Genomic DNA, 22,821 nt, shown 5'->3' with positions numbered 1-22,821 from the left:
ATAGAAATGTTGTACCAAGTAAAGACTAGATGACGCTACGCATAACATAAAGGTGACTAAACTCAAGTGTAACATAAACATCGCTTCTTACCATTACATGCAAAAAATCATATGCAACAATATAATGGGCTTGGGCTCCGTAGCTTGACCAGTGTTACTGGTTTTCTATACATTTTTGTGAATTTATTTAATAGTAAGAAATTCGTAATACACCGCCTGGTGTGTGAATGTACTGTGGTCACAACACTTAACCCTAGCCGCAGGGCAAAAAAAACAACGAATTTGACAATTGACAGTTCATTATATAAAAAAAATACCTTGAATCTCGAGTCCATTGTTTTAGAAAATCGATTTCAAAATGAGAATTTTATAGGTCTTAGTTTTGTATTAAGGTTTATTAATAAGTCCTCTCTTCTAATACAACACGTTTTTTAAAAGTGTTTTTTTAGTTTCGATGGTGGCTGGCGAAACTGGATTATTATAATGAAACATGTCTTACAATGGCTCCGTATACATCGGAACAAAACGAAAGTGTCTTGTAGTTGACCGTGTGTAAACCTTAGAATAATTTAGTATATTTAAAGCATTTGCAATGGCGCAAACAGTAAGACGTCCCATCGAAGCAAGGTATCCATCCTGCTATATACCAAGCAGAATAAAAGAAAGAAGAGCAAAAGCAAGGGCGCTCAGGTAATTTCATATAAATAATTATTTTGAGATCAATGACACGAATACGTGACCTCATATTTTAGTCGGACTTCGAGTAGCCTAATGTAGTTTCTTGTATGTCTGTTTAATAAGGATTTGAAAATATTTCAGATAACATTAAAAAAAATTACATTTTAATTGTAAGATATTTATGATAATTATACTATGATTGATCATCAAATTTTCTGTAACTCCTATAAAGTATGTAAGAAAATGTACCATATAGATTGTTCAAAATTACCATTACAACAAATATAAAATAAAATTGTTTATCTATTTGTATTTAAGATTGGAACAACAACGAAAACCTGAAAAGCCTGAAGATTTTGTTTGCTACTCAGATAGTGATAGTGAAGAGGAAACCCCTACTGAGCAACATAAAACACTTTGCACATCATATAATTTTGTTGACTATGTGCGTTCTAGAGAAATACAAGCTCCAGAGGTAATATACATAAAAAATATTTTAAAATGGGAAACTATCTTGAATTATGCATAACTGTTTCATTTATTAAATAGTTCATATATCATTTAATCCGCTTATGATAATTAAATGCATTGATGTTTTTCTTAATTGAAATTACCTTATCCTTTCAACCTTTTAGACTGTGTAAATATGATTTATCAATTATTTTCATTTCCTAATGACCTCTCCAAGGATGAGTTTGTCCTTTATTGACTTTTGATACCAGCTATTATTGATAATATATGATAAGATTTACATTTTTTATCAAAATTATTAATAAAAATTTATCTATATTAAAAAATACTTGTCTAAACTAAAAATAAACCTGCCATATTACCACTGGATCTTTATATCAACAGCCTCGAATGGTGGATCAGTCATATGCTACACGCCACATGCTCACGCACGACATGTTGCGTGAGACACCAGTCAACCTTGGCACAGTCAACAAAGTATTCTGCTCACAGTGGCTCTCCGATAGACAGATTGTATTTGGGACTAAGTGCAATAAATTGCTTGTGTACGATGTACGGTCTCGTTCACTTGACGCCATTCCAACGCTCCGTCCTCGCACGCCTTGGCCCGGAGCTGAATATCAAACTGGGATACACGCGTTACAAATAAACCCGTCTAGAACACTGTTAGCTACTGGTGCGCGTAACTCATGTGAACTAGCGATCTATCGTTTACCCACTTTGGATCCTGTGTGTGTTGGAGAAGCTCATAAAGACTGGGTAACTAAATTTGTATTAATATTACTTGTTTGTAACTAGAGCCGTCTTTACAAAGCCTATTTAGAATGTAGAAGTAGACAAAGATAAAGCAAGAAGTTTTATAATATTAAATACTATTCCTATAGATTAAACAAATTGGTATACATATTTAACTTTAAATAAATTTTACAAAAATAATTCTTTAGTTTCAGCACTTAGTATCCTGTTAGTTAAATTTGACTTAAATCCACTAACTGAGCTTCACAATTTTTACAGATCCTTGACATGTGTTGGTTAGATGATGAGTTCTTAGTAACAGGGTCTCGGGATTCCAAACTTGCATTGTGGCGGGCACCTGATACACCAATTACTCAAGCTACCCCTCAACATAATTATATAGCACCGCTTGTTACTAGGGAATGTAAGGCTGGTAAGTATTGGTGAATCTATTAAACACATGTAGTAATTTTAATGAACATGGATAAAATGTTAGTACCATTGTTACAGTATTTTTACTATGTATAAAGAATGTGTTATGTATTCCAAGTAACTCTTAGTGATTTGTTCCCTGCATTGGTTGTCTAATGCAATTTAGGTCAATTAAGAGAATGATAAAAATCCAAAGCCTTAAAACTGTTAAGAAACAGTAAAATATTTTATATAAATACAATAAAAAAAATGCAGTAAAAAACTTAAACAGGGCTATGTGGGCATATTTGGAACTAAACGGACGCATGAACATGGAATAGTATTCATGTGTTCACTGCACTAATATACATTTAAGCTATCAGAAAGTAACATTAACCTGATAGCGTATACAAATACATTAAAAAAAATTTAGAGTATAATACGCAGAACTCGACGCGATAAAATAATATTACTTCCAATCAAGATTTATGTGATCGGTGGGAATCTGTATTTATATGGCAAAATCTCTTAAAAATATATCTCTTAAATCTCCTAACAATCCTATTAAAAAGTATAGGTTGAATTGTTACTATCATACTATCCTATACATCGCAAAATTTGTTAAAGTAATTGTGTATATATAATAATGGGTTGAAATGAGTTCAAAAATACTGTTTGTCCTTCTAAATATCGATTACAGATAAGCTAAACGTGGAATGAAATATATCGTTGCAAAATTAAAATTGGGTATGAAAAGTGACTGGTTTAATCTCTTCAGGTCAGAAGGTCCGAGCGCTAACCTTCAACCGCCGTTGGCGCGAGATCGCAGCGCTGACCCTCAACGGGTACATCCATGTGTTCAATGCAGCCACCTTCAGACAAACCCTTTCAAGAAAGTTACCCTCTTGTCAGGACCTCGTTTGTCTTGCCACACAAGTAAGGGATAGATAACAAATTATCTTCAATAATCTAAACCAGTATTTTCATATTTTTTGAGTGTTTTTTACATTTTTACCTTGGTATCCTTACAGCATTTTTATGCATATGCAATGTTTATATTGCTATTATATCGTATGCGTGGACCAATGTAAGCTCATACTATGTACTATTACGCGTGCAACACTGGTATGCTTGCTAAAAAGCACATATACAGTGGTGGTCGTATAATTAGAAACACTACCAACGGTCCTTGACATGTAAGACACTATCGCAATCGTTTTTATTATTAAATTAAATAATAAATAGTACAATAATATATTCAACGATTTATCATTTAGTACAAAAACAAAATCCACACAAGTGCAGTTTCAATATTACGTATGAACAATAATGATTAACTAATAAGAAGCAACAACAAAAAAAGTATTAAAAGCAATTTTTTAAGGATTAGTAATAAGTATTGTTATTTACGAAATAGCAACAATCTACAGCCTACCAATAATTATAATTAATATTTATCGGTGAATCCCTTATTTACAATAGCAGCACTGCAACGACGTGGCATTGATTTAATCAATAAATGCTTCATATAGTTCGTTTTGACTGGTGTAACGTTTATTTGACAGTTTATTTGAAATCCGGACTATTTGCTGGCCAGTCTAAAACGGATATATGCTGTTCACTAAGGAAACATTTGCTACGCTATTGGTCGTGTGTTTAGGGTCATTGTCATGCTGAAAGATCCAGGTAACAGGCAAATGAACGTCCGAGTAGGGAATCATTGTGTGCTCTAAGATATTTGTGTATTGCCATTGATCCATTGTACTTGACTTGCTTGACTATACTCCTTGTGTATTTATAATTAAAACCATTGTTTACAGGACGTCTAACATAGCGCTTTCTATCGGAATTTATTATATTTATTTTTGATTCATCTGAAAGTAATACTTTTTTTCTATTCTCGTACCGCTAAAAATATGTTTAATTGGAACATATTTTTAGCGAAGAATCGCTTCTCGTAGGTGTTGCTTGGTTAGAAATTGTACCGTTCGAGAGCTTGTCCACACAATTCCACTTTGACCTTTTCTCGGGTCATCAGGCGAAAAAACCTCATTTTTAAACCGGTTGTAGCCTTTACTTGGATCAATTTAGCAACACGAACGATTAGCGTATCGTCTCTGGGAGAGGTTTTAGTTGACCGAGCCTTTCTAAGAACACTTGCAACAATTCCATGTGTTTTATAATAATCAATTACCTTAATAACATTCATAAGTGAACAATTGGAATGCTCAGCTATTCTACTGAACGCCCTTATCTATATTAAATATAAAAAATAATTGCCTAGTTGACGCGTCAAAACTTTTATTTTGAACATTTGAACAAAATAAAATACAGATTAAATTTTTAATTGGCGCCAAAATCATAGAAAAGGCCAAGAAAGAAATGTTTTTATCCTGAAAGAAATGTTTATTTCAAAAAAAGAACGAGCTATGGATGCTTTTTTTAAAATGTTTCTAATTAGGCGTCCAAGCGGCCAGTAACAGAAAATAAACTCCTACACGTGTAAGACTCATTTTGTAATTAAAAGTAAGATATGTTGCATTTAATGACGTTTTTATTTGAGTGGCTATATTTTTGCATAATTATTGTATGTATATATTTTGTACCAACATTTGTACCTTGAAGTTACAACTTTCTTAATTTATAAAAAGTGTTTCAAATAATATGACCACCACTGTATATATCAAGGCAGTCTTATTATTTAGTCTCTCAGTAAAGAATTTATTTAGGTTGTATGTAGCCTGATGTTATTGTAGTGTAAAACGCGATATCAAAAACAATTGTTTGAACTATTACATTTTAATATTTACATTTACGCCTACTATAAACTACTAAAGCTATCGTTTTATATAAATAAATTCTAAATAAAGTCTATCAATTGAAAATAAATAAATATCGGTATAATTTATTAAATGCCTAGACTCACATTATACATGTCCCTTCCAGACATTTGTTGATATCTCAAAAACTTTTAAACCGATTTCTATGAAATTCAGACAGTTGAATTGAAGTCAAAACCGTTTACGACGACATGTTTAGAACAACATGTCCCGGCGGGTATTAGGTACTTAATAACGTCATCGGTTTTATACGATTACGACCAAATATAAGTAGTCCCTTCGATGTGGTTATAACAGATTTTGACTGTATATCTAATTTTTTACGACGGAACTATTGTCGATTGTGTCAATAACAAGGCCCCTTTGTTTGGCCGAATACAATCCTCGTCTTTTTTTAAAATCCCATTTTAAATAATAGATTTTTTTTAGGAAAGCGGTATATATGCGATCGGTTGTAAGTCGTACACGTTACTTCTGGATTGCCGGACTCTACAGTCTGTTAAGAAGATAACGTCTCGTTACAACGGTTGTGGGATACGATCAGCGACATTCCGTGGAGACCTACTCACTATTGGTACTGGACTCGGTGAGCAAGCCACGATTATATTTTTAATCTAGTTTTAACACAGACATCATATATTTTTAAATTTTATACTTAATAATTTATTTTGATTTCTTGAAATAACAGTTTTGACTGGCTATTGTCACAGAAACTAGTCTTGAACATATTCTTAATTTTATTATCCGATAAATGGCAAGATCCGTTCAGATTTATTATAAAAAGTTGGATTAAGTGTATTTAATGTGTTACCATGGCAACAACGTTTGCATGCATAATTAATGGCAATTGGGCCGTTCGTATTTGTTGTCTACATATATTAACATATTTGCAGGTCTGCTCATGTTCTACGACCTTAGAGCCGGCAAATACCTCGAGAGCAATATACATTCTACTAAAACAGTGGCACTAAGGGCTTCCAGAGGCTATGTGTTCCCGGACGAAGGAGTGGACGGATACCAACAAGTTAAATATGTACCGGCCATTTACACACATTGCTATGACGATAGTGGTACGAGAATATTCACAGCCGGTGGGCCTTTACCTGCCCCTCTTATAGGGAATTACGCTGGCATATGGCAATAAAATAATAGCATAAAAAATGTTGTTGAATGGGTCTGATAGTCTGACGTACTAGGCCAAAATACTATGTGGCAGGCGGGACTATCAAATTATATGAACGCTTGGTTCACGGGAAGCAAAATATTTTTGGTGGTGGTACAAATTGCGTGTACCTTTATTAAAATTACATACTCAGCTGGCACAGCAATGTAAAGTGAAATTGCAACGAATAGACACAAATTTAATACATTATAAGTAATTATTCTAAAGATTACATAATTTTTAAAACTTCCTCCCATGTTGTGTTACATAACCAATTTAGACCGCATCAAAAATAATTTGACCAATATATGAGTTACAATACATATAATTATTAAATATCTGCCTAAAAACAGGATTTTTCAAAATTTTCTTCTTGCAATTACTTACAATATATAAAATTTGGAGAATACTTAATGGAAATACCCTAAAGTTAAAATTATTAATTACTAAATGAAGATAGAGATTTTATTATATTAATCAAGTGTTGCATAGAACCTCTCCAACAATCAAATGAGACTCAGTTGTGCAATAAAAACCTTATTGAACTTGTGGTAAACAAGTTCAATCTGTTTTAAATTATGCAACTAAAAGGCCATATTACCTCAACTTGATGTTGTAGACTTAGAGAGCTGAAAGTCCAAAATGTTCTAATGCATATCAACATAGCCCTTGCAGTATTTTCTTTAGCTTATTAACCATTAAAAACTTTAATAAGGATCTTTAAAAAATACTGCACTGTGTTAATGCTACTACAGGACATTTAATAATTACACATTTAGAAATTAATGGAAAGTATGTGATTTGAAGCAAAAGATATATGTCAAGAGTTTTTATAAATCTCTAGCATAAGGTATGGATTTGAGAAGGATTCTTTTAAGAAGTTAATATGTATCCCTTTACTTCAAAATTTAAAAAAAAAGTTTGACATCCATAGACTGCTAAAACATGGTTATCTCTGGATCAACACATGTAAGAAAAACATTCTATTTCTAGGAGATTGCCAAATGTTTTTGTTACTTTATCTGTGTACAAAAAAATTTACGCATTTAATTTTTAACTATGCAATAATTTATAGAATGGAATATTGAATGTGTTGGTGTGTTTTTACAAATAATATTTCTTAAAAAAATGATAAGATTTAAATAAGATTTCGTTGTTTTAATTTGAACCCTGTTGATATCTAATGAGGATAATCTAAACATCTAATCAGTGGTGACAGTTGAAGATATCTAAATAGAAATATTGGTAATGAAACAATTATTTAAAAAAAAAACTTCAAAGCAGTACAAATATAATGTTATCATTAAATATGTACAAAAAGCAATTCAATTGTTGACAACCCAACCAATAGGTAATGCACTTCCGTCACTACTTATGTATGCATCCCATTGTTTCCTGAAACAAACATCGAAAGAATTAGCAAAGAGTATGCCATATTTCTAATGTTTTTAACATTAACCAAAACGCAACTACATTTTATAGGCAAATTATACTTAGTGGTTCTAATCATAAAGGTGTAATTAATCAAATTAATTACTTACGTAGGCATTATTTAAGCATAGGACCTTATGTATCATGGAAACCAAATAAATATATGATGAAATATTGCATAATCTGGAGATATAAATTAACGAAAAACTGCGGAGTCAATAGAAAACACTTACCGTACAGCAATAAATCTTTCAACATTTCCCCCAAAATTAACTTGTGGGTTGATTCCTCCAAAGAGAACCTCTCTCCACTCATCTAAGATATTATCAATATTCTTTGCGGATTCATTTAATGGTTCGTCTTTTATAGATGTAAGTTGGCTTTGAAGAGTGCTTTCTTCTTTATTATAAATCTCTAGTCTTTGAGTCCATAATGACTTCAGTTTTTCTGGAATTATACATTAGGAAATGTTATGTTGTTGCTACCATACTATTAGTCTGAAATGTTACTTCCTATCTGAATATCCACCAATGGTTCATTCTTATATTATATAACTAATTAGTATGATTAGTAGTATTAATTAGTAACAATATTTAAAAATGAATTAAATAATCTTCTGTTAAAGTTTGCATACAAAAAAAACCTTTCTCAAGTTGACTTTGGTTGTCACTAATTGATATAAATAGTTTAATGTTTAATTAAACTATTGATATGTTACTATACTATATTTTACAGCATTTTAATTCAAAATTTAATGTGATTTTATTTATTTATTAAAGACATACATAGCTTGTAAATCTAAATGTACTATTGAAAAACCATGTTAGTTTTTCATGACTGTGATTTGTAAAACTATACATATGTTGCATGCATATTTTTATTAACACCTCCATATGCTGCAATTAGAAATTTATTAATCATTTTTGTGGACCACTAGTAATACTTACCAATATTCTTTTCAAACAAAATAGTATCTGCTTCTGAAATATTGTGACCCCTGCCTTTAGCTGTGTTTTGTCTTGCTTGACGTAATTTTAACAAGGCTTCTAACTTGTTTAAGCATTTTTTTGCATCATTCTTTTTCCTCTGAACATCTTTAAGAACCATGTCTGCATTTAATTTGGCCTCTTCTTTCTATAAAATATTTAAGTTATCAAACCTTGATCTGATATGAATGAGATAAATTAAACTAATAAGCGGGCGTTCAACTATTACGTAAGCACTATAGGGGTAATCTTTGATTTTCTTATTTGGTGATTAACATTTATTATTTGCTTTTTTACACATATTATCTGTGCTTGAAAATAAAATGCATTATTGAGAGCTCTGCTTACTTTTGCTGACAAGATGGTGTAAGCTAGAAACTGCAGTAAATCTGCTTATGTAATAGTTGAACAGCTCCTTAGTTGTAGTTTATGACCTTGATGGTAAAATAATTTAAATACCTTCTTTTCTTTGAGATTATAATCTTTAATTTTTTGCAGGTTCTCATCAATTTTACTGGACTTCTCTTTCATTTCCTTAAGCCATTCTAATTTTTGTTGTTTCCGTTTGTTATTCAATTTTTTCAGTCGTTGCCTTTTTGCTGTTCTTTTTGCTAGATATTTTCTAGCTTGTTCCATATATGAGCCATTAAAGTCTTCTATGCTTTTTTTAATCTCTTCTTTCTTACAAGCCACATCACTCATTATAGATGTCCACTCAGTATTGGTGAAGTTATCAATATTTTTTGATAATTTCTCATATTGCACAGTTAATTCTTTATGGCTTGTTAGAAGACTCATTAGTTTTGCTTTTAATTTTGTAATAGTGACATTTGACTTAATTTTAGTTAAGTTTTCATTTAAGTTTCTTTCAAAAGTTTTGAGAAAATCTTGATCTGATATTTGTGAAATTGGGGAATAAGAGGGATGAAATGCTGGTGGAGGAGGTATTGGGTAAGACATAGGGTTATGACATTGGAATGTAAAATTATTTTCTTGAAAATTGTTATAAAAGTTTTGATTATAAGCCATGATTAAAATAAATGTTAAAAGTTATTTAAAAAGTTAAATTAAACTGGTTCAGGCAGTTGAGCCTCAGCGTCCTTTAAAACCTGCTGAGCAGTTATATAGTCTTCGTTTTCATTCAGATCTGCCTCTGATTCTAATGTTGTTTTTAAATCAGCAAAAGCTTTTACTAGTCTGAAAAAAGTAATGAATTCTTTTTTTGACATGTTTTACTGTGTTCATAGCGTTTATTATTTACAATCGACACCATATTTTTGGACACTTGGAAAGACATGTGGCGAGATATAATTGCCGCAGAAATAAATCTAACCTTAAAAACACCTGTGTAAAGAAGCCGACTTTTAAGAAAATATATAACTATATTTACCCTAAGGAATATTTTTCGCCTTGCTTATTAGAGTGACTTGTGATAATTAATTTTACTTACCGTCTCTGACAGTCTGGGACCATCATAAGGGACTCCTGCAAGACTTCCTCTTGCTTCCTAATGTTATGTTCGTCTTGGCCCTCGTCTTTTATTTTTTGTATTTTATTCTTTTGCTGCTCTGCTTCTTTTTCGTATGCTACCTTTTCTTTAGCAATGCGTTTTACAACGCCTGTTTTTATTTTTATTTGTCTTATGCGAGGATCCGCCATTGTTTTCTTACGCGCGCTTCTTTTTTTGTGTAGTATTTGAACTTTGAAGTACATGCAATACAGAAGATTCGAATAATTTTATAATTGGTTAGTGAATATTTAATATCTACTCTATGGTATTAAACGTCAATAAGTGTCAAACGGTAAGGTCATATTTGAGAATGACACTTAACTGACAGCGACAGTTGGCAGATGCACAGCAAGGTATGTTTCCGCGCGCAATTGGACTAGTTACTTCTAAAAACAATTAAAGTAAATTAATTGACTTATTTCATTTGCCTTCGACAACATCTATAAATTTTTTTTCTAATGCTATTTTTAGCAGATTGGCGTTAGGCTATAGGCGGTAGAACCGAAGACGAATAAATAATAATATCAAAAGTTTTTAATAATAAAACTTTGTCGACCCTGCAAATATAATATTAATGTGTTGAATTATTTATATATAGATAACTATAGTAATCAATAATTACGACTAGTGCTACTCTCCACAGCTTCATATCTAATTTGCAGTGTCCGTTATATAGACCAGATCCAGATCCTAGTTTAAGTATACGCAACGTTTTCTTTGGTGTATACCCTCTCCAGGGATTAAAATCACTGATCACTCTTATAAAAAATAGCCATTAATAAAATAGGTACTTATTACGTTTTTATATTATTAAAACAATGTTTGATTTTTTCGTGAGATGTTATTTGCTTCTTATATAATTGTAATCACTGGATGAGAATGCAAACACTTGAAATTGACGTAATCTAATCGCAAGATGAAAATAGTAAAAGATATATTCTATCCATGTAAAATATAAAAAAATAAATCGTTAGTTTTTTGACAATCCTAGCTATCTTATAAAGACTGTAATAACTTCAAAATTATTTAGAATTTTAAATTGTAAAAAGAAAAATTATTTATAAAATATATCAAAAGTTTATATAGATAGCTCCAAATAGACGTAGTCGCCAGGTATTTTATATTAATATGTTTGTTATCAAAAAGGGTGCGATTTTCTTAAACTTGGATAAGAGATGAGATATAAAGTCAATGTGGAGTCAGATAAGGCATGATACCAAGACATAATAAATTGATCCCTACAGATGTGAATAGATCATATCTTAACAAAACCAAAATGAAGTGGCTTGTCTTGTTGGCAGGTGAGTATTACTTAATAGAAATCGAATTCCTTATAATATTATATAAGGATATTTAACTCTTACATTTAGTTAATTAAATAATCATTAAATATAGAAATAAACAGATACAGTTTTACAGTATCCCCATTATTTTTTTAATTCAATTTATATGAGTATAAACCTTTTATTCATCTAACCTAAGATCTATTTGGTATTTATAAGGCTTTAATATACAGGTTTTTTTTATAATCTTACTCTTTTACCTATAATAATAGTAAGTGTAAGACAAGTGGTCTAAAACTTTCGCTGTTAAGTTTGCGTCACAGTATTAATGCCGCGACTTTATTGTCGTCGAAGGTATTAAGACTTTTGTGTGTATAGAAATGATCATTAGAAAAATGACATTTGTATCTAGTATAATTAGTATGTTAAACGAGATTTAATAGAATTGTCTTCGCGTTTAGGCCTTTCAGTAGTTCTGGGTGCTGCACCCAGAACAAGGCTCTTGCGAGATTTCACAGTTGAAGATAGCGACGATGGTGGCAAAATTTTTGTCGCGAAACTAAATAGCGGTAAGTTTATTATAAATTAATCATAAATATTAATACTTCATTAATGACAGAAATATGGTTGTGACAAATATTGTATACCTATTTATCTGCCATTCATATGCATGCAGTAACGTGCATGCATGCACGTTACTAGATCTATATTAATTTGTTTAATATAATAATTTATTCGTTACTTTCTAATGAACAAAATTTTATTCGTTTACCTATAATATGCATCCTACTCAGAATGATATCTTTTCTTACCAGTGAAATGTAATAATACAACTTTTACAGACACGAAAGAAGATTTTGTTGGGCACATTGGACGCCAGGTTTCCGGTGATGATGATGTTTCTTTTGAAATGAAGTCAGAGTATCACGAAGATGTGAATGGTTACAAGATGTCTATTTCCTGGGATGGACCGAGTAACAAAGTCTTTGAAGATTGCTTTGAATTTGGTAAACTTCCTGCTGTTTTTATTCAAATCTTAATATTCGGGATAGTTTATTCTATCAAAATCATATCCTCATTTCTCTTTAAATATCTACAAAAACAAATCGTTATCGAACAGGCATTTAATTTAATAATTTTTTATAGGATCTTCACAATGGTTCGGCGGACCAGAGCAAAAAGAGCAATATTGGCCTATACAAAAAGCTGAACTTGAAAAATACTCTATAATTTCAAAAGAATTAGATAACTCCGCGGTATCAGAGAGATATTGGCTGAATTCTAACGGTATATATATTTATGTTCACCCCGAAGCCCCACTGTTTGTCGACTATCACAACATCATGGAGAACCACATATGTTTAATCGCTGACGTAGCTGATCCCTACTCGACAAGGAGAACTCACAACGTCCTGAAATACGATATATGGTTCTTTTCGGACGCCAAAGTTGCTCATCAACATGCCGTTGACACATATTTGGGAAAGCCTTCAGGCATCCCAGACTACAGAATGATTCAGTACCCAATCTGGTCTACTTGGGCAAGGTATTCCAGAGAGATCGATCAAGAAAACCTATGGACTTTCGCCAATGAGATCAAGGACAGTGGCTTTCCAAATGCCCAGTTTGAGATTGATGATTTGTGGGAGATTTGCTATGGTTCTCTTACTGTCAATGAGAATAAGTTGCCGAATTTGAAACAGTTGGTACAAGATATTAAAGGACTTGGGTTTAGAGTTGCAATCTGGGTGCATCCGTTTATCAACAAGGATTGTGAGCCTTGGTACTCTGAAGCTTTAGGAAAAGGGTAAGATCTTAATATTTACTTTTAGAGATTGCTTCTTTCTACACTTACGTCTGTACATAAAGAGTCCCTCCAAACAGTGTGGTCACTGCCAGATAAAAGATAGAAGAACACAGATTACTATTTATAAAAATAACCAAAGGACGAAATTCTAATCTTTTTTGTGAAATTCGATATAAATCCCTAAAATGTGTTTATTACAATAACGACAATTTGCAGCTACTTGGTTCTCAATGAAGAGGGTAGTCCTGACTCCACATGGTGGAACAACAATGGATCTGTTCCTGGTTACATCGACTTTACAAACCCTGAGGCATCTGCATGGTACACGTCTAGGATCCAAGAACTTATTGACACCTACGACATTGACACTTTAAAATTCGATGCCGGAGAATCGAGCTGGTCTCCACAGGTATACAATATTAAACCATGTGAAAGTAAACACTGCTTTTAATAATATGTGTGGATTTGAATAATCCTGATTTTATTTAGATTATTAGATATTAAAATAAACTTTTGTATCCCATATCAGATTCCAGTCCAAAATGGCGACATTGATCTTCACCCAGGTCACATCGTTCAGTCCTATGTGCGGGCTGTGGCTGAATTTGGATCTATGATCGAAGTTAGGTCTGGAATGAGGTGCGTATATCCTTCTCAGCCAATGATCTAATGTTCATAACTGTTCCTATATATTATCATATTCTTAATTTCTTCCGAACTTTTATACTTTGCCCATCACACAACGACGGTTGTATTTCCACGATAGTTCGACTTATGGACTTTAAAGAATTTCTAAATCATTTAGCTAAGGTTCTTCAATCTAGCCAATTTATTACAGGTACAGTAACCACGAGCCCTCTGGCCCAATGCGACAGTATCACGATAACGTTTTCACTTGATATCAAGAGTCCCTTTTGTTCAATTAAAGATACTACCTAATTAAATTAAAATGTGATGTTGTTTAAAGATAATTGATTGAGATAGTTGATAAGTTTAGATGATGCTTAAAAATTTGCTTAAGCTGAATATTGTTAAAGGTAAAATAAAAATAATGTGTAATTTAAAATTTAATATTAAAATTCTTTAGAACTCAGGACCTACCCGTATTCGTTCGTATGGTTGACAAAGACACGTACTGGGGCATTAACAATGGCCTCCAGACCATGATACCGACCCTATTAGCCATGAACTTGAATGGCTACACCCTGGTTCTGCCAGATATGATTGGAGGTAATGGTTATAATGAGAAACCAAGCAAGGAACTGTTCGTGAGGTGGCTCCAAGTCAACGTGTTCATGCCGACTTTACAATACTCCTTTGTGCCTTGGGATCATGATGACGAGGTATTTATTTTATATCAATCGTTATAACCAGACGATTAAGCACCTAAATGTTTAAAAACATTAATTTCATTTATAATAATAAATTCAAGATGTTCGCCAAGTCGTGGTGAGGTTTTCATTCAATAAATTTTATTTTGTTTCACCATCATAGACCATCATCACATATATCTTTAAATCGTCATTCTCAAATATATGTAAATATAAAATATGTACATATTTATAAAATCAAATACCAAAATTCATCATAACCGCTTATAAAAATATAACAATATTATAAATTTTGTTGACGTACATGACGAAGGTGTGGTTCCTGGCGTTATTGTTTTGAGTAAGCAATAAAGGCCAAAAATCAATGATATAAAAGAATATGCCCTACGCTCGAGAAGATACACACATACTATGCTAATTTATATAAGGTCTGTATTTAAGTTATAATAAGTGAATTGTTGTCAGGCTGTGGAAATTTGCCGAAAATACACACAAATTCACGCTGATTATGCTGACGAGATCGTCGCAGCCATGGAAGCCTCCATGAAGGTCGGCACTCCCGTCAACCCTCCCATTTGGTGGTTGGACCCTACTGATGAACAGGCTCTTGCAGTGTGGGACGGTTCGTACTTGGTCTATACTAACGAAAAAAATTCTTAAATATAGTAACTATTAATGAATTCTTTTGCAGTGACGTTTATCCTAATGAAATTATCGTAACGAAAAAAAGCCGTATATTGCGAATTCCAGTTTTTGACAGCCCATATTTATTTTCCATACAATTTGTGTACTTTGTTTTTCAACACCTAGTCCATTCAATACGTGGTTTTCATGCTAGAATCTATGGTTACAAGACTCAAAGATATAATATAAATTCCCGTTAATAGACTAAAGGTATTAGAACGACATTTTCGGTTACAATAAACTACTATGAACTCATACCCTGAATTGCGCTAACAAAAATATTCCGAACGCTTATGCAACTGCCTAACCTTCGCTATTGTGGCCTTCGGGCCAGTCAGTTAAATTGGTCGAATATCCTCCCTTTTGATAGGAGATCGCGGAAAACATCCTTCATTAACACTTTCTTTAAAAATCTTCAATCTGCTGCTTACACATCTTCTGAATCTACCTATTGCAGAGTTCCTTCTGGGCGAGCGGATACTAGCTGCCCCAGTTGTGGAAGAAGGTGCCGTATCACGTGACATTTACCTTCCACGGGGTACATGGAAAGATGGCAACACTGGTGACATCTACACTGGACCCACTACGCTGACAGCCTACCCGGCGCCGTTGGATATCCTTCCTTACTTCATCTTAGAAGAATAAATTTAATTATATTAAGTCAAAATAAATGTTCCATGTTACTTTTTGTTTTAAATTGTGATACCGTCCCCATTAAATTAATTAGGTACCTACGTCATAAAAACCGCGCTACAAATTTAAATTCTCTGTCTGTACCTAGTTACTTGATGTACTTATGTGGAATTTTATAGCAGATATCAATAAAATTTTATAGTTGTTCTTAATTAAACAGAAGCTGAAATATTTATCAATACATACAACTGTATTTTTTATACTGCTGTACAAAAAAGCAGAGCAGTGTTGGCCTTGTGGCTTCAGCGTGCGACTCTCATCCCTGAGGTCGTAGGTTCGATCCCTGGCTGTGCACCAATGGATTTTCTTTTTATGTGCGCATTTAATATTAGCTCGAACGGTGAAGGAAAACATCATGAGGAAACCTTAGACCCAAAAAGTCGACGGCGTGCGTGAGGCACAGAAGGCTGATCACCAACTTGCCTATTCGATTAAAAAATGATCATGAAACAGATACATAAATCTGAAGCCCAGACCTAAAAAGGTTGTAGCTGGTTGTAGACCACAAAAAAGCACACCGATGTTTTGAAGTTCTGAATCGAAGGCCTAAGGGCGGTTCGAAACGGAACTAATGTAATTCTAAATATTAAATAAATTTTAATTATCATAATATGTACAATATAATCCAACAACATTCTGTTTTGTATTTAAAAGTACAGGCGATACTAAATGTAGTCATTTCCATTTCGATAGAAAGACAATGGGCTAGGTTTACTAGATATACGCTAATTCAGATTATAAGCGGCTTTAAGTTTTTGCTGGACCTAAGGGATGTTTGCAGAGGTTCGGGTCATCTTTATTGCGAACAGTGCGGTAGATAGGTGTATTTACATTACCACTGCGAACCCCGCAGGTTTGTGGAGCTCATAGATATCACGTCTTGTACTTCTTTGCATAAATTGTATTAACATGACAAATGTTAGTAAATTGAATAATCACAACGGGTGCAATTGCTAGCAGTGCCGCGACTCGGGGGCGCGTACAAATTTACTCATGAAAGCTTCATTTACGCGTGTCTTGCGCCAGCTTAATATTATTGACTGTGAAACGGTTTTTAGTTGCACACTGGCTGAATTCACAAAAATTGCAATAAGTTTCAGTTGAAGTTTAAGTTTCTTGTTTTGTTTATATTATGCTCGTAGTTTAATTGTTATATTCAAACGTTTACATTGTATTTGTATTAAGTTACTGTAAGAATAGAAAATAAGGATAAAAAGAAACATAGCATTACGGTTTTATAGGAACATTAATCAAGAAACTCTATTGTCTGATGTAAAAAAGTTATTAAATGTTATCCGTAATGTTTTTTTCGATCAAATAAAATCAATAACGGAACCGAATCGAAAATAACGTCAAAAACAGTATATTCGCAATGTTATCTCCGTCACACTGAAAATAATTTGTTTTATTGTTGAAAATCGTCTTATGTGCAAATTAAAGTCCTAATGATACGAAGTTCTCATAAAATATCATAACACATAATATAACAATAATTTCTTTATTTTCTCCCATATAACAATTTGCAACAAACGATAAGATAACAGTTAAGAAGGTATTAGGAGACTGACTATTAGACTATTTCAAACCAGGTGATGCCTGTGATAACCAGGCTTCCATTCCGCAGCGAATAAAATCAAAATAATGCTAAAAACAATTTGGTTTGTTAGTTGGAGTTTACTTAACAAACTATGATGCACGCGTATTATAATAAACGAAATAATTACAAATTGTTTATATTAGGTGTATAATCTTCCTCAGATGTAGTTTTCAACGTTCCTACAGAAATCATTACTACCTACACTAAAAACAGTTACTCTGAATGCATACAGCACACGTGCCTATCAAAATATTATCTTATGTTTCAAGACGTATTGAAATCGATACTGTCAACGGTAGTTTTTGATAAATTTCGAGAGCATTCGATAAGATGTGAAATATAACAATCACGAGGCAGTTAGTTGTGCTGTGAAGATGGCAGGTCTGACTCTACTCCTCGGTATGTTCTCTATGTATTTATCATTTCAAAATATTATAATGGTTACGCCGGATTCAGTCTATTTAATAAGGACGTCAAGGCAGAATACGAAATTCCAGCCGTATCATGTCGTCGTTCCTCAACTGAGCGTTTTTAAGGCATTATTGCCTCGCCTCCCACTGTGATGTTGAAGTATTTTCGAACCAATTGTAATTAGGATCCTTCATGAGAAGAGCGTACCGATTCCTAAAAGTCCGGCAACGCACTTGCGAGCCCTATGCCAATGTGAGTGTCTAGGTATAGGAGGAGGAGAGTATAGGTGGCGGTATCACTTAACATCAGACATCATGTGAGCATCCTGCCCCCCTGTTATATAAAAAAAAGTATTTTCACTACAGAAACCTTGAATAACCACCATATTCCTGATTAATTGATATCGTCACGTCGTCGTGTCATCTATTTCGAGTTAATGTAAAAGAAAAACACATCTACTTACATGTTTAGAAAAGTGCGCTACTTCCAGATTCGATATAGTATTTGATGGGGAGGTCATTTCTGTTCGTTATACACATTCTGTAATTATTGTATTAGTAAGTAAAATTATTAAATTGTTAACTAGGAGTCCTAGCCATTTGTGCGTTGGGACAAACCCAGACCATAGAAGTACGACATGGAGTCGTCGAGCTTACCTTGGAGCCGCAAATCACTGGAGGTTTCTTACTGGCGATGACGGAAGGTTAGTTATAATGTTATATCCAAAATATAGGCTATGTTATATAGTATATGTTGCTATGTAGAATGGAGCGCACGTGGCGGTTCCTTTAGAAGAATGTTCGTCTTAGTTTTTCTTTATTACAGCATAAGTGCATTTTAGTTTTTTGGCTCTGATGACTTGTTCTTTAAAAAATCTTTCAGGTAAATGAAATAAAGAGAGATGTTTCTAAGGACTTTTGTTACTTATTTTAAGTATTTTCTCGCATGTATCTATAAGTTATGTTAAAACAAACATTCTCTTAACTTTGCAATCAATTGCAATTATTTACAGGAAATGATAGAAAAGTTTTGGGCCAGATTGGACGTACTCAATACTCCGTTTATACGTCTGAGGAGATAGAGGGAGGAGTTCTTATTCGAATTGGGTCTGCTAACCTAACTGTTCGAACCTTATACGATGATGTAAAGGATGCAAGAGGCATAAAAATCAAGTGGGATACTAAAGAGCAACTGCGCTTTGAAGATTGCTTTGATTTTGGTAGGGAATATTAATTATAGAAGAAAATATAAATTATTTTTCTCTTTCATGTTAAGGTCTGAAATGTTATGTAGGAAAGAGATATAATAACACTTTGTAATATTTTAGGCGACAAGCATTGGTATGGCGGACCCATGCAAGAGACTCAAATATATCCCATACAGGATGCCAATCATACGTATGCAGCCTACGTTACTCGAGAAGCAGATAACGCCAATATAGTCGAAAGATACTGGCTTAACTCCGCTGGAGAGTACATCTACGTACACCCACAAGTACCACTATTTGTAGATTACAACCAACTCAATCTGAATCACATATGCTTCGGCGCACAAGTAGCTGAACCTTACTCTTCTAAAAGAAACCATACTGAGCTATCTTACGACATCTGGTTTCTATCAGATGTTAAAGCAGCGCACAAGCATGCTGTAGCAAATTATCTTGGGAAACCGTCAGACTTGCCGGATTACAGAATGATTCAGCATCCGATTTGGTCCACGTGGGCTCAGTATTCTTATGACGTGTCTGGACAAGATGTTATCGATTTCGCACAAGAGATAAGGGCATATGGTTTTAATGATTCACAGCTAGAAATCGACGATCTCTGGGAGACATGCTACGGATCTCTTGAAGTGGATACAAATAAGTTTATGAATTTAACTCATTTGGTCGAGGAAGTTAAGGCACTTGGATTTCGTGTAACCATTTGGTTGCATCCATTTATAAATAGCAACTGTGAGCCATGGTATAGTGAAGCATTGGAAAATGGGTAATGTATATTTTACGAACATAATTTGTAGCTATTAATATCTCATTACTCATCCAATATAAAATATGTTCCTTTAGTCACAATTTATATCTACATTATTCCAGAAATTAATAATTCAAAAATCTGGTTTGTGGCCAGTTATCCAATTATAATTTATTACAGGTAACTATTATATTTTTCAGCTACCTTGTACTGAATGAGGATGGCAGTCCAGAAGCCACATGGTGGAATACAAATGGAACAAGTCCTGGACATATCGATTTTACTAATCCCCAAGCAGCTAATTGGTGGTCTAAAAGAGTTAGGAATCTTTTAGAAACCTATGGCCTTGATAGCGCCAAGTTTGATGCTGGACAGAGTAGCTATACGCCTCAGGTAATAATGACGTCATACCTCTTGTTAAGACATTAAGATATTATCGGTCTTAATATCTTAAAGTTTTTAGATACCAGTTCAAAATGGAGACATAGATTTGCACCCACACCACATAGTACAGGCGTTTGTAAGGACCTGTGCTGAATTTGGAGATATGGTGGAAGTCAGAGCAGGATTCATGTAAGTCTATTCAAGTGAACAATATTATTGACATATTTCATTATAATACTATGCCTACTTACCTATGATCATAAATCAAAAATTATCAAAAGCATACATATCGATACAGGACTCAAGATCTTCCAATATTCGTCCGCATGGTAGATAGAGACTCTATCTGGGGGCTTAACAACGGTCTTCCAACTCTCATCACCACAACTCTCCAAATGAACCTGAACGGTTATCCGTTCGTTTTGCCTGATATGATTGGTGGAAACGGATTCAATCTTAACCATGAACAGGCAGATGTGCCGTCAAAAGAGCTCTTTATACGATGGGTTCAGGCTAATACGTTTCTTCCAGTGATGCAGTACTCTTATGTACCATGGAATTTCGACAACGAGGTGTGTATATTGTGAGAGATTTTTATCTTGATCAAACTGGCAATTTTAAATAACATCATACTAAATTATAATACATATGTATGCCTAATATGCCAGATATTATCAACTTCCTGAAGAAGTTATTCTAGAGGATTTTCAGTCCTTTTTTAGGAAAACGATTTTGAGCCGAACCGATTATTTCGAGGGATATTCACATTAATACTAGCTATTAATGAATAACAATAACGCCTGAGTGTATCTGAAATTACATTCTACGTTGAAATTTTAAATTTGCGAAAACTATCAAATGTTTTTTTTACATCCTCGCTTGATTAGCACAGTGTTTACGTCGTCATGATTTTTTCCGCAAACACATAATTACAAGTTATTGTGTGAGAGAACAATAAATCGTTATCAATTTAGATCCTGTATCAATGCGCAATTAATGACACTAATAATTTTAGTCACGCGTATTTTATATTCAAGATGTTTCTTCCAACAATAAGTATTTTCGTGTAATGCAAAAAATGTTGTTTTGTTGAAAGTGATTTGATGTCACCAGGGGAACTTATATTCAGAAGCAGATATATTTTTGCATCTGTTCCTATTTTATATGTCAAATGATCTTTATTACCAACCAACAGATATCTGAAATCTAACACAAGGCGACGTAGCGCTAGGTTAATAAAATTTCAATTTTCTAGAGTAGCTTAACCAGAGGCTATAAATACATTTAAAAAATATTTTAGACAGTAGAAATCAGCAAAAAATATACTGACCTTCATGCCGCTTACGCCGATGAGATCTACGCAGCAATGGGAGAAGCTGTGGAACACGGAAGTCCTGTGAACCCACCTCTCTGGTGGATCGCACCTAGCGACCCGGAGGCGCTGGTTATATGGGATGGTAACATACACTACAAATGATAATATAGCTATATGTATAATGTTACACATCACTCTTAATATAATTCATAATTATGCGCGCTATGGCGTCAAAGAACTATTAATGAGGCTCCTAAATCCTCGATTACTATGAAGATGTAATTATTTTTAAACAATCAATCCATGGCTCCCAATCTTATTTAAAAATCTCTATTTAGGAAGAAATATGTTTCATAATTGTATTGTCTTTTGTTAATATAGCTTTTACACATTAAGAAAACATTTTTTAAACGGATTGAAGCTATGTATTATTATTATAAACTTATAATTATTTAAATTAGTTTATATTTAAAATAATGTAAATAATTATACGTTTTCTTAATGTTTCATAATTGTTTTATAGCAACTCTCCCTGGAAACTAGTATTCTTTTACAAATCGAACGATAGAAGCTGTCTATAATTATCTAACGTTTTAATATTTCCCAGAATACCTACTCGGTGAAGAAATCCTCGTAGCCCCAGTTCTTGTGGAGGGTGGGAGATCCCGTAACATATACCTTCCGGAGGGCATCTGGTACGAGGAAGGGGATATCAATAGATCTCACGTGGGGCCAATATGGCTGCGTAATCACCCAGCACCCCTGGACTATCTGCCTTACTTTGTTAAAGATCATCAAAGTGAACCTGATTCAGCTATGACGTTAAGTTTTAGTTTTGCGTTAATAGTATTGTTATTAACTGTTACTTTTGCTTAGGGCTTATTAAATAACAAGAAACCAAACAATGTATTATATTTTAGTTCTATGTATAACTATGCATTTATTGTTATAATCAGATTAAAGTCTCAAATAAGTTAATTTTGTTGTATTATTTTTAAAACCCCGACTTCTATACTACGTTTCAACATTATTATACTACTAGTTCATCACATACGTATACATTTATAGTATATGATTTCAACATCAGAATGTTTAAACGGACTCAAATTTTATCTCATGGTC

The 22,821-nt window shown here is 33.3% G+C and overlaps 5 protein-coding genes across 5 annotated transcripts; 3 read left to right on the top strand and 2 right to left on the bottom strand.

Annotated features, from left to right (window-relative positions):
- The first annotated feature begins 314 nt into the window (after positions 1 to 314).
- On the top strand, positions 315 to 7,445 carry LOC123706644 (DDB1- and CUL4-associated factor 12 homolog). Its single transcript, XM_045655916.1, has 7 exons — positions 315 to 690; positions 997 to 1,153; positions 1,534 to 1,908; positions 2,164 to 2,317; positions 3,074 to 3,231; positions 5,565 to 5,721; positions 6,029 to 7,445. The coding sequence occupies exons 1-7, from the start codon at positions 593 to 595 to the stop codon at positions 6,277 to 6,279; spliced, it is 1,350 nt and encodes a 449-aa protein (XP_045511872.1). The 5' UTR covers positions 315 to 592; the 3' UTR covers positions 6,280 to 7,445.
- Positions 7,446 to 7,571: 126 nt separating this feature from the next.
- Positions 7,572 to 9,743, bottom strand: LOC123706645 (U11/U12 small nuclear ribonucleoprotein 59 kDa protein-like). The gene is made up of 4 exons (XM_045655917.1): positions 9,174 to 9,743; positions 8,676 to 8,862; positions 7,962 to 8,175; positions 7,572 to 7,692 (listed from the first exon to the last, which is right to left on the bottom strand). The coding sequence occupies exons 1-4, from the start codon at positions 9,741 to 9,743 to the stop codon at positions 7,623 to 7,625; spliced, it is 1,041 nt and encodes a 346-aa protein (XP_045511873.1). The 3' UTR covers positions 7,572 to 7,622.
- Positions 9,744 to 9,769: 26 nt separating this feature from the next.
- Positions 9,770 to 10,486, bottom strand: LOC123706646 (tubulin-specific chaperone A). The gene is made up of 2 exons (XM_045655918.1): positions 10,165 to 10,486; positions 9,770 to 9,911 (listed from the first exon to the last, which is right to left on the bottom strand). The coding sequence occupies exons 1-2, from the start codon at positions 10,425 to 10,427 to the stop codon at positions 9,782 to 9,784; spliced, it is 393 nt and encodes a 130-aa protein (XP_045511874.1). The 5' UTR covers positions 10,428 to 10,486; the 3' UTR covers positions 9,770 to 9,781.
- Positions 10,487 to 11,420: 934 nt separating this feature from the next.
- Positions 11,421 to 16,012, top strand: LOC123706643 (myogenesis-regulating glycosidase-like). The gene is made up of 9 exons (XM_045655915.1): positions 11,421 to 11,525; positions 11,969 to 12,076; positions 12,350 to 12,514; positions 12,654 to 13,314; positions 13,531 to 13,723; positions 13,844 to 13,953; positions 14,402 to 14,657; positions 15,111 to 15,267; positions 15,787 to 16,012. The coding sequence occupies exons 1-9, from the start codon at positions 11,435 to 11,437 to the stop codon at positions 15,972 to 15,974; spliced, it is 1,929 nt and encodes a 642-aa protein (XP_045511871.1). The 5' UTR covers positions 11,421 to 11,434; the 3' UTR covers positions 15,975 to 16,012.
- Positions 16,013 to 17,948: 1,936 nt separating this feature from the next.
- LOC123707668 (myogenesis-regulating glycosidase-like) lies at positions 17,949 to 22,656 on the top strand. The gene is made up of 9 exons (XM_045657938.1): positions 17,949 to 18,018; positions 18,617 to 18,733; positions 19,043 to 19,249; positions 19,358 to 20,018; positions 20,201 to 20,393; positions 20,464 to 20,573; positions 20,683 to 20,956; positions 21,685 to 21,841; positions 22,307 to 22,656. The coding sequence occupies exons 1-9, from the start codon at positions 17,994 to 17,996 to the stop codon at positions 22,573 to 22,575; spliced, it is 2,013 nt and encodes a 670-aa protein (XP_045513894.1). The 5' UTR covers positions 17,949 to 17,993; the 3' UTR covers positions 22,576 to 22,656.
- Positions 22,657 to 22,821: the final 165 nt, after the last annotated feature.

The sequence above is a fragment of the Pieris brassicae genome, chromosome 3 (genome assembly GCF_905147105.1).
Source record: "Pieris brassicae chromosome 3, ilPieBrab1.1, whole genome shotgun sequence".
Taxonomy (NCBI): Eukaryota; Metazoa; Arthropoda; class Insecta; order Lepidoptera; family Pieridae; genus Pieris; species Pieris brassicae.
The sequence above is the reverse complement of the archived record's forward strand: the minus strand, read 5'-3'. Positions and strand labels throughout refer to the sequence as shown.